Source organism: Oncorhynchus gorbuscha, linkage group LG21 (assembly GCF_021184085.1).
Source record: "Oncorhynchus gorbuscha isolate QuinsamMale2020 ecotype Even-year linkage group LG21, OgorEven_v1.0, whole genome shotgun sequence".
Taxonomy (NCBI): Eukaryota; Metazoa; Chordata; class Actinopteri; order Salmoniformes; family Salmonidae; genus Oncorhynchus; species Oncorhynchus gorbuscha.
In genome coordinates, this window is record NC_060193.1 from 31123796 (window position 1) to 31136943 (window position 13148).

General features: G+C 42.2%; 2 protein-coding genes across 2 annotated transcripts in view; both read right to left on the reverse strand.

Moving 5' to 3' along the window:
• The window catches only part of LOC124008080 (TBC1 domain family member 14-like), a 63942-nt gene extending 63132 nt beyond the window's left edge, over positions 1 to 810 (reverse strand). Inside the window, exons 1-2 of the mRNA XM_046319007.1 lie at positions 745 to 810; positions 154 to 307 (exon numbers count right to left, since the gene is read on the reverse strand). The gene's annotated coding sequence lies outside the window, so the exon portion shown is untranslated. The remainder of the gene's footprint in view (positions 1 to 153; positions 308 to 744) is intronic.
• A 679-nt stretch (positions 811 to 1489) lies between these two features.
• LOC124007809 (uncharacterized protein KIAA0232-like) overlaps positions 1490 to 13148 on the reverse strand; it is a 40844-nt gene continuing 29185 nt past the window's right edge. Inside the window, exons 4-8 of the mRNA XM_046318584.1 lie at positions 9067 to 9136; positions 8889 to 8970; positions 5354 to 8738; positions 5133 to 5241; positions 1490 to 4708 (exon numbers count right to left, since the gene is read on the reverse strand). Coding sequence (XP_046174540.1) covers positions 4692 to 4708; positions 5133 to 5241; positions 5354 to 8738; positions 8889 to 8970; positions 9067 to 9136 — 3663 coding nt within the window. The 3' untranslated portion in view covers positions 1490 to 4691. The remainder of the gene's footprint in view (positions 4709 to 5132; positions 5242 to 5353; positions 8739 to 8888; positions 8971 to 9066; positions 9137 to 13148) is intronic.

A 13148-nucleotide genomic window follows, 5' to 3' on the forward strand; every position in this document is an offset into this window, starting at 1 on the left:
CATTTGCCACTGCACTTTCATTGCCAGTGCATTGTGCCATAGGCAATTATGTCATTATGAATAAATAGGCTACTGATTTGCATATCACCCCACTTGTTGCTCCAGCTCCACTACTAGCCCAAATCAAAATGCCAAAAACGACAGTCTACCTACCACTTCCTCTCCGGTTGTTGGTCCCCTCCGTGGAATGTGCCATGTTGATTCTACAGGTGGGCTGTCGACGGGGCAGGTTGTTGTCGGCTCCACGATCGGACCATGATGATACGTTGCTGCAACTTACTCAACCTCACCTCCGCTCTAAGCATAGCTTGATGTTTGTTTACAGAGAAAAGTGTCTGTTAAGTACGCTTTTAGGACTCGACTGACTGACACACACACACACACACACACACACACACACACACACACACACACACACACACACACACACACACACACACACACACACACGTATCATTCAGCCGTGATAGGTAAAAGTACGAGCCGTACGAATGTGTCATTTTGGTGGCTTAAAAAGTGCCACAAATGCCAATCATGTCAACTTGGCAAACGACTCGTTCACGCGATTGCCAACGTCTCAAATGATACGCTGCGTCAGTTCAATACGCTTCCGTTTTCCATTATTAAAGCCGATAGTGTTGCTCAAACGTTACAACAGAACATTAAAGAACTACACAATCTGGATTGGTTTATATTCTATGAAAAGACACGAGGTAAGTTTATCCGGTCTTTGTAATAACATACCTGTCTCGGTGCTTCCGCAGCCATTTTAAAATAAACTTACCGAATTGAGCGCAATGTAATCGAGCCAAGAAAACGACTGCGTCGATGACTTCACCTGTCAGCCGCCAAGGCGTGAATAATCGTCTCATTGTCTCCATCCAATGTCACCATCACCAACAGGACAAGTTTCTCAAAAGTGGTCAACTTGTCCAGGAACCTTACGGTAAATTGAGTCCTTGTTAGAATGTTATACTAGGACGCCAGATGACAATGAAAACAGATGGTGTTCTGTGCATTTATATCGTGACACTTAGCTGCTATTCTGTATTGGAGGTAATGCAATGTGGGGTTTTCGATTATTTTCACTCAGTCTCCACATATGCAGAATTTAAAGTCACTCACTTTCCTATGACCAAATCATGTATAAAGTGTATATTTCAGTCCAGCAATTCAAGAGCAAATAAAAGTAGTTATATTTGCAATATATTTGACCATAGACAGATGACAAGGCTGTACCATTTATTAGGACTATTGTATCTGTATGTAGCAGATCATATCTGCCCTCTGGTTTCAATGTGGAGCCAGGAAGGAGACTAATTTCTGCAGAATACTGCCTTCAGTGTAAATATACACTTTCTCAAGATATCAAATTCTCTATATTGATATGCTCTACAACTATTATGCCCATTAATAACACTGAACTAATGGCAAGGCATCCTTAAGTACAGTGAACATGGTGCAAATAAGACCTGAACAGAACCTGAGGTGATTTGGTTTATACCTTTATTAGATGTTTAAAAAAACTCCAATGAAAAAAAATAATTTACTCGGGGTGTACATGAAATTAAAACAATACAACCACTTGACACAGTTGGGAGAAGGATGAGGGAGTAAGGTATGGGATGAGCTGGGATGGGAGGGTGTCATCTAGTGGAAATGAAGAGACAAGGAAAACTGGTTTTCAGTGCTGGATATGCTGTTCTTCAGACCACAGTACAATCAAAACTCAATTTGTTAAACCTTTTCAATGTAGTTTCAAATGCATACACTCACTTGATGCATTTTCTCGCCAATCTTTTTTCTTCTCAATATATAAACAATACCTTACCATGGAAGAACATAAAAAGGAAAATACATGGGAGTTTGAAGGAAATGCATCTATTTAAGTGCTTTGTGACTCAGTCTCATATCCACACTCACCATTTTTCTATTTTTATTATCACTTCTTTAACCTCCCCTGTACTTTTATATAATTAAACCAGTTTTATTTATTCAACTTAAAGAGATGGTGTGATGTTGGCATGCTGCTTTTACTTGAAAGACACTCCATAACGGTTGGGTCTTTATTTTTTTCCACTCTCCCCCACTCAAAAATAACTTTTCATGCTAAATTAAGTGAATTTCCTCCACATACGCTTAAATGTTTAAGTTTACATGCGCCAAGATATTGCATATGACCGAGGCCCATGAAAAGGTCATCCTCACATTACTTATGCAATCTCAAATTGCTCGGCCAGCTTCAAAAGTTAGCTCTAAAACTAAGTGCTGTACAATTAACTGTACAAATCTTCGGATTAATAAACACCTGTCAATTTTTTGCTCAAATAAAGTTTCAGTACTAAATTAATGTTTTAATGAAAGTACTGATGCACTGCCACATACTTGTTTTCCACCTACTTTAAAAACAAATGTTTAGTATTTAAGTATTCCTGAGTGACTGAAAACTGTCTAAATAAAATAAAGAATTGAAAGCAGCCAGAAATTTTCTGAGCAGTCTTTCATTCACGTTTCGATCGGTTTAACACAAGTGAAGAACATACTTTATTGTATGGGGCAGGCACTGAGGCCCTGGCAAATTGAAACAGTTTGCTATTGACTTTACCAAACCAACTCAAGATACCACTGTCCATTAAGAGGTCTATGAATAGTAAAAACCTAGGATCAATGACAGTGCTCACACTGTGCCTTGTGACAGTGCATTTAAACCCGTTTGTGCACATGCTGTTGGCAGACATTTTGGACTGCGCAACGAATGCATCACAAGAGTACATGGGGGCATGGTAACAAACATTTGTTGCCTGTGCTTCAATTCCTAAGTCTTCTGAGGGTGAAAATATTCACCCAGTTCTTGCCCCCCCAAAAATGGTATATGGACTAATATTTTGAAAGGGAAGGAATCAAAAACCTGAAATAACCCCCTGCAGCGATATAAAGATATGCACAACGCATTTAGTCTAAAGATGTGATTTAATAGTCAATGCACAGGCCACAAAAACAATCAATCCAACGTCTTAGGTCCTCAAATTAAACTTAGTTTGTGCACTTGCACTTAGAGGGTTTGGGGCACAAATATATTTTGCATTTCTCTTGGTAAAGATCGAGCACACAATGTCATTTTGAACCAATGTCTGTACGTGTTCAATGCAGACACACACGTACGCACACATAAAAAAGTGAGACATTTTTGTATACTGGCTACTGTATACCAAAAATGAAAGTAAAACACCCTTCTAAATAAAAATGTAATATTTTCGTACTTCGGTGGAATGATGTAATTTTTGGTTGATCACCTTTTCCTCTGATTTATATTACACTTTTCAGTTAAGTAGTGTCAGCATACATTTTTTATTTATTGCCTTTAATATCCTGCTTCTGCTGTAGACCTTACAGTCCAATGAGCATAGTGATACTATATTATTGTAATAGTCTGAATTTGTTGCCTCCTGATAACAATAATTAAATCAAAGACCTGTAACTATTTACTTGAATTGTTATTACAGGCCAGTTAACTTACTAGTTAAAATAAAAACTTACTAGTTCTTAAAATAAAAACCACGCCCACATAAAGTGAGAACCATCAGCAGTCAATTATTTTGCTTTTCTCTTTTTCTCTCCAAAATATCCTTCCACTCTGCCTCAACAAACAAAACTACAGGATCTACAGATCACGGCCACAATATCGATATTGCAACAGTAATTCATAGCACCAATTGTTTGTACTATGGAGTTGATTTTGATTGCACCAAATCGGTGCCTCTGTAGAGGATGACTGTAATTAAATATTTTTGCAAAGAGCCATTACTCCCCAAATTGAACTCAAACGTGCTTTTTTTTTTCTTGTTGCACTGAACATCAGTTTTGAAATATTTTTCTTTTTTTTAAAGTTTTGTACTTTTTTTTGACTCACAAACCATACTACCTACGTCTACTACTAAGGTTCTGAAACTGACAACCACCCTTCTAAATCATACTAATTTAGAGCAACTTTGCACACTCCTGGGGGGGGGGGGGGGGGGATCTTTGATACAGATGCACACATTCTTTCTTTCCACATTCAGAAAGGCACCCATGCTACCAAAATAAACTATTATTGCACAACTCAAAAATCGGCACATTCTTCCTTCACTTTCTGAATGATAGGGGTGGAGAAAGAAAAACAGGATGCTATCGCGGTGCTTTCATACAACGTTATGAAGAGCGACATCACAGTCAATTCATGGAAATTGTAGCAGTTACACTAGTAAGGAAGGAATGAGACTAGTAGGACAGGCACAACCATTTGGACACCACAACTACCAGTATCCTAGTTTAAAAGCAAAAAGAAAGCTGGAAAAACAAGATAGTCCCTTATATCTAACTGTGACTAATGAAGATTATTAATGTCTGGAAAAATCAAATAAAGCAAATCTATGTATGCATGTATTCAGATATTGCATCACAAAGACATGTAGAACATTTTTTTTTAGTTTTTCATATTTTCACTCTTTTGTTGTGGTTGTTGATTACATACGATTCAAGTTAGTAAATGAAAATCAGCAGGGTTGGGATGTGGTGAGGGGTTCCTCTGTCCAGAAGCCTTTGGTTTCCCGGTCCTGAGGTCTCCCCTATATCTGCTAGTAGAGGTGCAGTCAAAACGAGAAGAGGTTATATCCTCTCGACAATAGGCTTACACTCCACAGAGCTAGTTATCAGATGTTGCTGCTCCCTGCAGGAATAAAGACATTGGGTGAGAAAGATGGCCTTCAGTACAGTGAGCTTGTGCACAGGGTATTTGTTAATTTAGCCTCAGCTTAAAGCAAAACAGAAACATTTTGTATTTGATCACTGGATTAAAATGTGTTAACTGGAACATGTTTCAAGATTGTGTCACTGGGGGGGTAGGTAGAGAGCGCTGGTGTTGGCCTGGCTGACAGGTATGTATTCTAAAGCACTCTGAACAGCTGACACCTATTTAATATTTGTAATTCAGTTTAAACTAAGTAGTTGCAGATAAAATTACCAATTCATGACCCATTTGCATCTGTCAGCACAAACGAAAAAAAATCAAAAGCTTCCAAATTTAAAGCAATAAAAAATGAAGTAATTCCAGCCATAGGCCCAAGATATATTTACCCTAACTCTGATCATACCTGTACACTGAGATCCGGGGAAAAGGGGGGAACAGAGTGTGTTCTGCCACCAGCACTCATCTTGCTGGCTGCCAGTTCCTCCCTGTCCACTAATATTTAATAGAGGGAACTAAAAAGAAGAAAGGAAAGGTATTAGTCTAACGCGGGGGAAACTGTTTCATTGTAAAAACGTAAAGTCTCTTCTGATCCAACCCACCTAGACATTCTTATATGATTCTTACCTCATGCAAATCTTCAATGAAGTCATAGGTTTTCCCATATGTGGGACACTGACCAGCCGCTGCACATTTGCAGGCTTCCTTCTCTCTGCAAGATTCTTCCTTCTGAATCTGATGGACTGGGACGTCCATCCGTCCACTTGCCATCAATGTTGCTGCTCCTGCTGCGGCTGCCATTTCGCAGTCTAAGCAAATCTCTTGCTCAGCGATTGGCAGAAGGGTGCTAGAGCCCTCCTGAGAATCCAGTGAGGTCTGGGCACTCTTCTCCATGCCAGACTTCTTCAATCTGGGCAGGAACTTACCAGATTCCAGTTCTGACTTCCCGTAGCAGGGGCCCTCGTTTTCTGCGTCCTCCTCTAGCGGTTTGAGGTCTGCCTGAGGGTCATCGAAGACATCTGGAAGGGCCAGGAATGGAACACTCTTCTCCTCTTCTTTCTCAGAATCAGCCTCTGACTCACTCCCTCCACCGGGCGACAGCTCTGAGGCGGATATGGGTCGGAAGTGAGTCCTGGGGGAGATGCGGATGGCCCTGTACTGGGTGGTCTGGTTGATGCCGTATAGCCGTGGGTGGAAAGCGTCGTTCTCAGAGTCCGAGCACAATATAGACTTGGGCTTGAACCCCGGGCTGAACGAAGCCATGTCCTCAGGCTCGAAGGAGCATTCTACGTGGAGGACTTGAGAGAACTGATTGTTCAGATCGAAGGACGCAAACGGGTTGTCGAGTCCTGGCTCTTCACCTTGGAAGCCTGCACAGGATCCGAGTAAATCTTCATGGAAGATTAAAGAAAATCCCTTATTCAAACCTTCCCCACCTCCTTTAGTAGCCTGGTCGCTCTGCCCGAAGGAGACCAGGGGCCTCCAGAAGGGCTTATGGCCAGGGGCAAAGCAGCTGCCCGTATTCATGAACACGTCTGTACCAGCAATGGTGACCACGTCTGAGGCAGAGGCGGCAGCAGCGGCACACTGTAGCAGGCTGCCTCTCGCGTCGCCAGGCGGCACCACAGCCCAGTCCTGATCACCACTGAACGTCTTCAGCTCTCCGTACACTCCTCCCAGGATGAACGATGTGTTGTCTTTCTCAGGGTTCACGTCCCAGGGCTTGGACGGCGTCATGTAATCCCCGGAAGCATTAATCTTAGAGAGTTTGTTTTTGGCCAGGAGGGCCTGCTCTTCATTCTTGCCTTCCCACAGGTGGTACTCAGAGTGCTGCACTGCCTTCTTCAGAGGCCCCTGGATGGGACCAACTTCCTTTACCTGCACGTCAAGACAACCGCAGTGGTAGCTGCTCGACTCTTTGGAGAACAAGCCTTCGCCTGGCTTCTCTTCTTCTAGTGATAGTTCAGGATCTCCATCTCCGATAGCTGTCCAAATGTCCTTTATTATCCCTGAGCTGTAGTTGTCACACTGTTGGTTTGTGTCATGCGAAAACATGCCAGCATCATACTGTTCTAACGCTATCCCACAAATGGACTCCAATTTAGATTTCTTTGCGAAGGTCGGATTGGACACTGTGCCAACATTGGCCTCATCGCACTGACGACCGGTGTCTTCTTGTAAAAAGTCCAGGATTTCTTCCTCTAGGTATGTACCAGAGATGGGGAGGATTATACAATTAATCTCTTCATTGCCAATTAGAGCGGACTCCTCTGTATGAACATTTATTTGCTCATTGTCTGAACGCGTCTCTTCCGAATGTGACCATGGACTGCAGGTTCGGGTTGAAAGGTTTGAACAATGTTCAGTTTCATCGAAGGCACTATTTTTGGTCCAAATTAGCAAACGAGACTGCTTGTTACAATGTGGTTCTAGACAGCTACTTGAATCTGTGTTGTTTTCTTGACCAACGGTGAGTGAATCGCAGGGAAAAGAAAGAGTGGGGCTATCGTACTGGAGCTCAAAAAGAGAGAAGCAGGAGTTCAGACCAGACGCTTCGCTCGTGGCTTCTGGGAGATGAGGCTCCTCCAGGTTTCCAGGCAGAGTACTGATGGTGAATGTAACACCGTCCAAAGCGGGGGAGAGCTGAACGGGTGAGTCCCCTACAAAGCTTTCTCCATCTTGATCTTCAGAGCTAGAGGATGAACAACATCCCCAGATCTGAGCCATGTTTTCCAAATCCTGCATGAAGAACCCATCAGCTGCCAAAGTTTCCTGACAGTCCACCCTTATTGCACTTTCCCCTTGCAGCTCAAGGTCATCTAACACTAAACAACATTCTGTCTCAAAGTCTCTTTGTTCTTCGCTCTTCTGTCGAATCATGCTCAAGATCCGACTCTCTTGTACTGAGTCTGAGGCACTAGGATCCAATATGGATTGATAAATATCGACTTCATAGAAGTGAGTGAATTCAGACAGATGGTCATCATCTAAATCTCTACTATCCTCAGGCGGAGGGAAGCTTGAGGTCCCATTGAGGTCGTTAGCCTCCTCATTTGAGTCGCCTGGCACCTCAACAAAGTGCCCATCCACAAAGGTTCCCGCTGCCAGATACGCCCTCTGGAAGCTTGCGTTGGCAATGTAGATGCCTTGCATTCTCTCGGACAGCCTTTCAAAGTTAGCGGACATAGTCGAGTCGTCTGGAGAGTCCACCTTACTCCGGTACTTTGTTTCCAGTTTGCTCTTTCTGCTACTGAAAGGTACAAAATACTCTGTGATGGGCTCTGTGTACCACAGGGGCTCTTCCATGTACTCCTTTTTGTTGCTGGCCTCAGCTCCGGACTCCTTTGCGTCCCCCCAACCTGGATATTTTCGAATCTCCTTCAGCGGCCTGTTCCCCTTTTTGTAGAGCTGTGTTTGCCTTGCAGAGCCTCCAGTGGTGGTGCTGCTGCTGCCACCTCCAGCATTCCTGCGCCCCTCTTTGTCAATGGCCTGCAGAGCCAGTTTCACTTGTCCTCTGTTGCGCCCCCGCTTACTCCTGCTGTCCGCCTCCTTGGACTTGTGCCTGATTCTGACTACTTTCCTGCTGGAGATTTTGGAATCGCCTGGGTTCCCGCTGGAGCTCGAGCCAGCCTCGCTAGAGCCAGAGGACCAGGAGCGAGGCCGATACTTGCACTCTGACCTGTGCCTCGCCTGCCTCTTGCTGTGAACGGCAGCTCGGTCCTCCGCTGTTGCGCCACCATGGTATCGGTTCTCTTTCTCCTTCTTGCTGCGTCGCTGTTGGGCTCTCTCGCTGGTTGGGTTAGTGGTAGTGCTGCATGCCTCAGGGGTTCTCTCATTAGCAGCTTCACCATCGCTGTTGCAATCTTTTGGGGAGGAGGTGTCAGTGCTAGTCTGCGGGGCTGCAGAGGATGATGAGCCAGAGTAAGCGCTGGCTTTAGCTTTGTTCCACACCGTCATGATCTCTTGGAGACAAACAGATCCCTCTGACAAAGGAGGAAAGGCTTCATAATACCTGCAACAACAAGAGAAAATGTTGTCAATTAAGAAATAATCAAATGAATGAGCACATGTTTAATGGGCATAAAACTAAATCAACTAGTTCTGCCAGCTACTCAGGACAGTATTATTGTGGTTATGGGTAAAAAAAAATAAAAAAACATACATTTCCACCTGGTCCTTTGAGGAAGAGGACTCAACTTGTTCAGGAGACTGAGATCCATAAGATTTGTTGAGCGTTTTTTCTTCTGTGAAGAATTATAAGCAATATGATAAGAAGTGTCATCATTGAAGTGTTTTTATATTTACCAGGGCATACAATTGTATAAACCCAAGATACAAACCTTTCTGTTTGTTTTGGATGTCCTTGAGTTTGGAGCAAAGCTCCTCGACCAGGCTCTCAATTCCAGAGTTCTGTGGGGAAATAATTAGGGAGAATATGTAACATCTAGCAAATAATCAATTGAGAATGAATATTAATAAACCATTTGCATCAGACCATTCATAAAGTGATGGGATGTATCCATCAATAACACTTAGGGGTTTGAACATATGCTTTTTTCAAAAGGCAAACTTTGACCCCCATTGTAACACTGACTAGAGGGTATTAACATAGGGCTGACAGAAGTCTAACCAGCTGACTGTTGGCACGGGCATGCTCTACCATGACCGTGTTAAATCAGTGTTTCCATTAGCGGCGGCTGACGGCTAAACACAGATTTTCAACCGGCTACATTTTTCAGATTAACTAGACTACTTTTTGTTTTATTTTTTACCTTTATTTAACTAGGCAAGTCAGTTAAGAACAAATTCTTATTTTCAATGACGGCCTAGGAACAGTGGGTTAACAGCATTGGGGCAGAACGACAGATTTTGTACCTTGTCAGCTCGGGGTTTGAACTTGCAACCGTTCGGTTATCAGTCCAATGCTCTAACGACTAGGCTACCCTGCCGCCCCATTTAAAAGTTAATTCGATAGGTTTGTCGAGCCTTCAACTAGAATGAACGATTTGAATATTCTAGCGATCTATTGATAGGCGCCTGTCAGTCACAAAGCGAGCGATGACTGGGAAACGCAGCAGAGACAAAGCGAGAGGTTTCACTCTCGCCAAAATAAGCACAATGTGTTTCTATGAGCTTATTTTGGATCTAAGCATGTCGCCTCCCGCTTTGGGACAAGAACTCCCATTTTTGAAGCGGAGACATGAGCATCTCGTCATTTTGTACAGATATCTGGATGCAGTCGAATTTCTTTACGCGGAGGAGGGAAAGAAAGCATGATGCTCGTGAATTGGCACGTCCCATGTAAATGTAAGTAGTAACGAGGAGTCAAAATCCAAAAGCCGAATTATTGTTCTAACATTTTATAAATTTTCTTTCAAATAGCCAGCCATGCAGAGTGCCAAATAGGCAATTTATTGTTTGTTGATTTGACAACTGAACAGCAAGTGTTGACTAGTTTATAAAAAGGTGTCAAACTGACTGAATAAGGTCGTTCTCCTATATCCCTTTGCCATTCATATATCATACAACGTGGTTATATGTCCATGGTATAAGTCCACGTGATACGTAAACCAAAGAATTTCCTTTCCTAAAATGTTGGGGCTTGCCAGACAGTGACGCTAAAGTGAGTGACTCATATTCGTCAGTGAGTGTAGCCTACCGAATCGCATCGGTGGGGGGGATCCTTAATTTGTCTTCCTAAATTGCATAGGCTACTGATAGGCCTTGGCTTTTTGGCAATTATCTGCTGATAAATTATGAAGCTGGTAACTCATCACTGCAGGAACAATAGGTAGTGGAGAAACTCATTTTATAATTAGGGCCCTCAGAAACCAGGCATTAAAACGGAATTCAACAATATTCAAAAGTGCATTAACTTTAATAGGGAATCAACTGAATGTATTAATTTGCACAAGTTTATCATACGACATTAACAAAATGCGTTAGTGATACGTATTTCTTGCAACCTCTGTGTGCAGTACTCAAGTCTGCCACTTTGTGAAGCTGTTAATATATAATATAATAATATATGCCATTTAGCAGACGCTTTTATCCAAAGCGACTTACAGTCATGTGTGCATACATTCTACGTATGGGTGGTCCCGGGAATCGAACCCACTACCCTGGCGTTACAAGCGCCATGCTCTACCAACTGAGCTACAGAAGGACCAGTTAGCGATGATGCTAATGAAAAGTCTTATGGTAGATGGGAAGGCTTTCCCAAAAACCTTTTCAATTAAAGCTGCAATATGTAACTTTTTGGGTGATCTGATCAAATTCAGATAGAAATGTGAGTTACAGATCTGTCACTCATTGAAAGCAAGTCTATAAGAAGTGGTAGATCAGTTATTTCTATGCTTACCATTCTTGAATTTAGTTTTTGCATCTTATTCAGTTTTGTATAACAGCTTCAGAAAGCATAAAATACAATATTTTTGGTTAAACAGCCTATTGCTCGGTGTGCGCTTGAATTAAAGGGTAACTATTTTTTTTAATCACAATTTTGCAGATTTTCCCCAGACCTCAAACATGGTCTACAGGGTGGGAAATTAAACACCTGCTGAACATTAGCCACAATGTATATTTCACCAGACAAGTTGGCTTGTGGTCACTCAGCATTTGGGAACAATTTTTGTTTCAATCCAAAACTCAAATGTATAAATTGGTCAAATTGACATGAAAGGCTGGTAGACAGAGAATATCATCTCTGACAGACACTGCGATGCAGTGCCCTCGACCACTGCGCCACCTGGGACGCACTGTTGATTCCTTGATATTTAGTTGTACAACAGTTTCTGTTTTACTATGGTTTCAAATTATTTAATTTAACAGTTAAAAGACAGGTCACAAATTAAATTGAGCAATATGAATCATTACTTCTTACGAGTAACACATATGTTTTAGTTTAAAGTATAATGTTCTCTTACTTAGAAAATAGTCCTGATCATATCGGCCTAGACAATATCCAAAACTAACATCACAGTGAATTCATACATTTTTAGTCATTTAAAGTTGTATACAGTGGGGCAAAGAAGTATTTAGTCAGCCACCAATTGTGCAAGTTCTCCCACTTAAAGATGAGAGGCCTGTAATTTATCATAGGTACACTTCAACTATGACCGACAAAATGAGGAAAATAAATCCAGAAAAATCACATTGTAGGATTGTTTATGAATTTATTTGCAAATTATGGTGGAAAATAAGTATTTGGTCACCTACAAGCAAGATTTCTGGCTCTCACAGACCTGTAACTTCTTCTTTAAGAGGCTCCTCTGTCCTCCACTCGTTACCTGTATTAATGGCACCTTTTTGAACTTGTCATCAGTATAAAAGACACCTGTCCACAACCTCAAACAGTCACACTCCAAACTCCACTATGGCCAAGACCAAAGACCTGTCAAAGGACACCAGAAACAAAATTGTAGAACTGCACCAGGCTGGGAAGACTGAATCTGCAATAGGTAAGCAGCTTGGTTTGACGAAATCAACTGTGGGAGCAATTATTAGGAAATGGAACCTGATGAAAATTACAGGCCTCTCATCTTTAAGTGTGAGAACTTGCACAATTGGTGGCTGACTAAATACTTTTTTGCTCCACCACACACACACACACACACACACACACACACACACACACACACACACGTTCTGAAAGGCCCCAAGTCTGCAACACCACTAAGCAAGCAGCACCATGAAGACCAAGGAGCTCTCCAAACAAGTCACAAATTTGTAGAGAATTACAACAAAATATCCAAACCTTTGAACATCCCATAGAGCACCATTTAAATCCATTATTTAAAAAATTGAAAGAATTTGGCACCACAACAAACCTGCCAAGAGGGCCACCTTCCAAAATTCACAGACCAGGCAAGGAGGGCATTAATCAGAGGCAAAACAAAGAGACCAAAGATAACCCTGAAGTTTTTGGAGTATCTGTCCATAGGACCACTTTAAGCTGTACATTCCACAGAGCTGGGCTTTATGGAAGAGTGGCCAATAAAAGCCATTGCTTAACAGAAAAAAAATAGCAAATACTTTGTGTTCGCCAAAAGGTGTGTGGGAGACTCCCCAAACATATGGAAGAAGGTACTCAAATGAGACTAAAATTGAGCTTTTTGGCCATCAAGGAAAATGTTATGTCTGACGCAAACCCAACACCTCGCATCACCCCGAGAACATCATCCCCACAGTGAAGCATGGTGGTGCAAGCATCATGCTGTGACAATGTTTTCATCAGCAGAGAGTGGGAAACTAGTCAGAATTGAAGGAATGATGGATGGCGCTAAATACAAGGAAATTCTTGAGGGAAACCTGTTTCAGTCTTCCAGAGATTTGAGACTGGGACGGAGGTTCACCTTACAGCAGGACAATGACCCTAAGCATACTGCTAAAGCAACACTCGAGTGGTTTAAGGAGAAACATT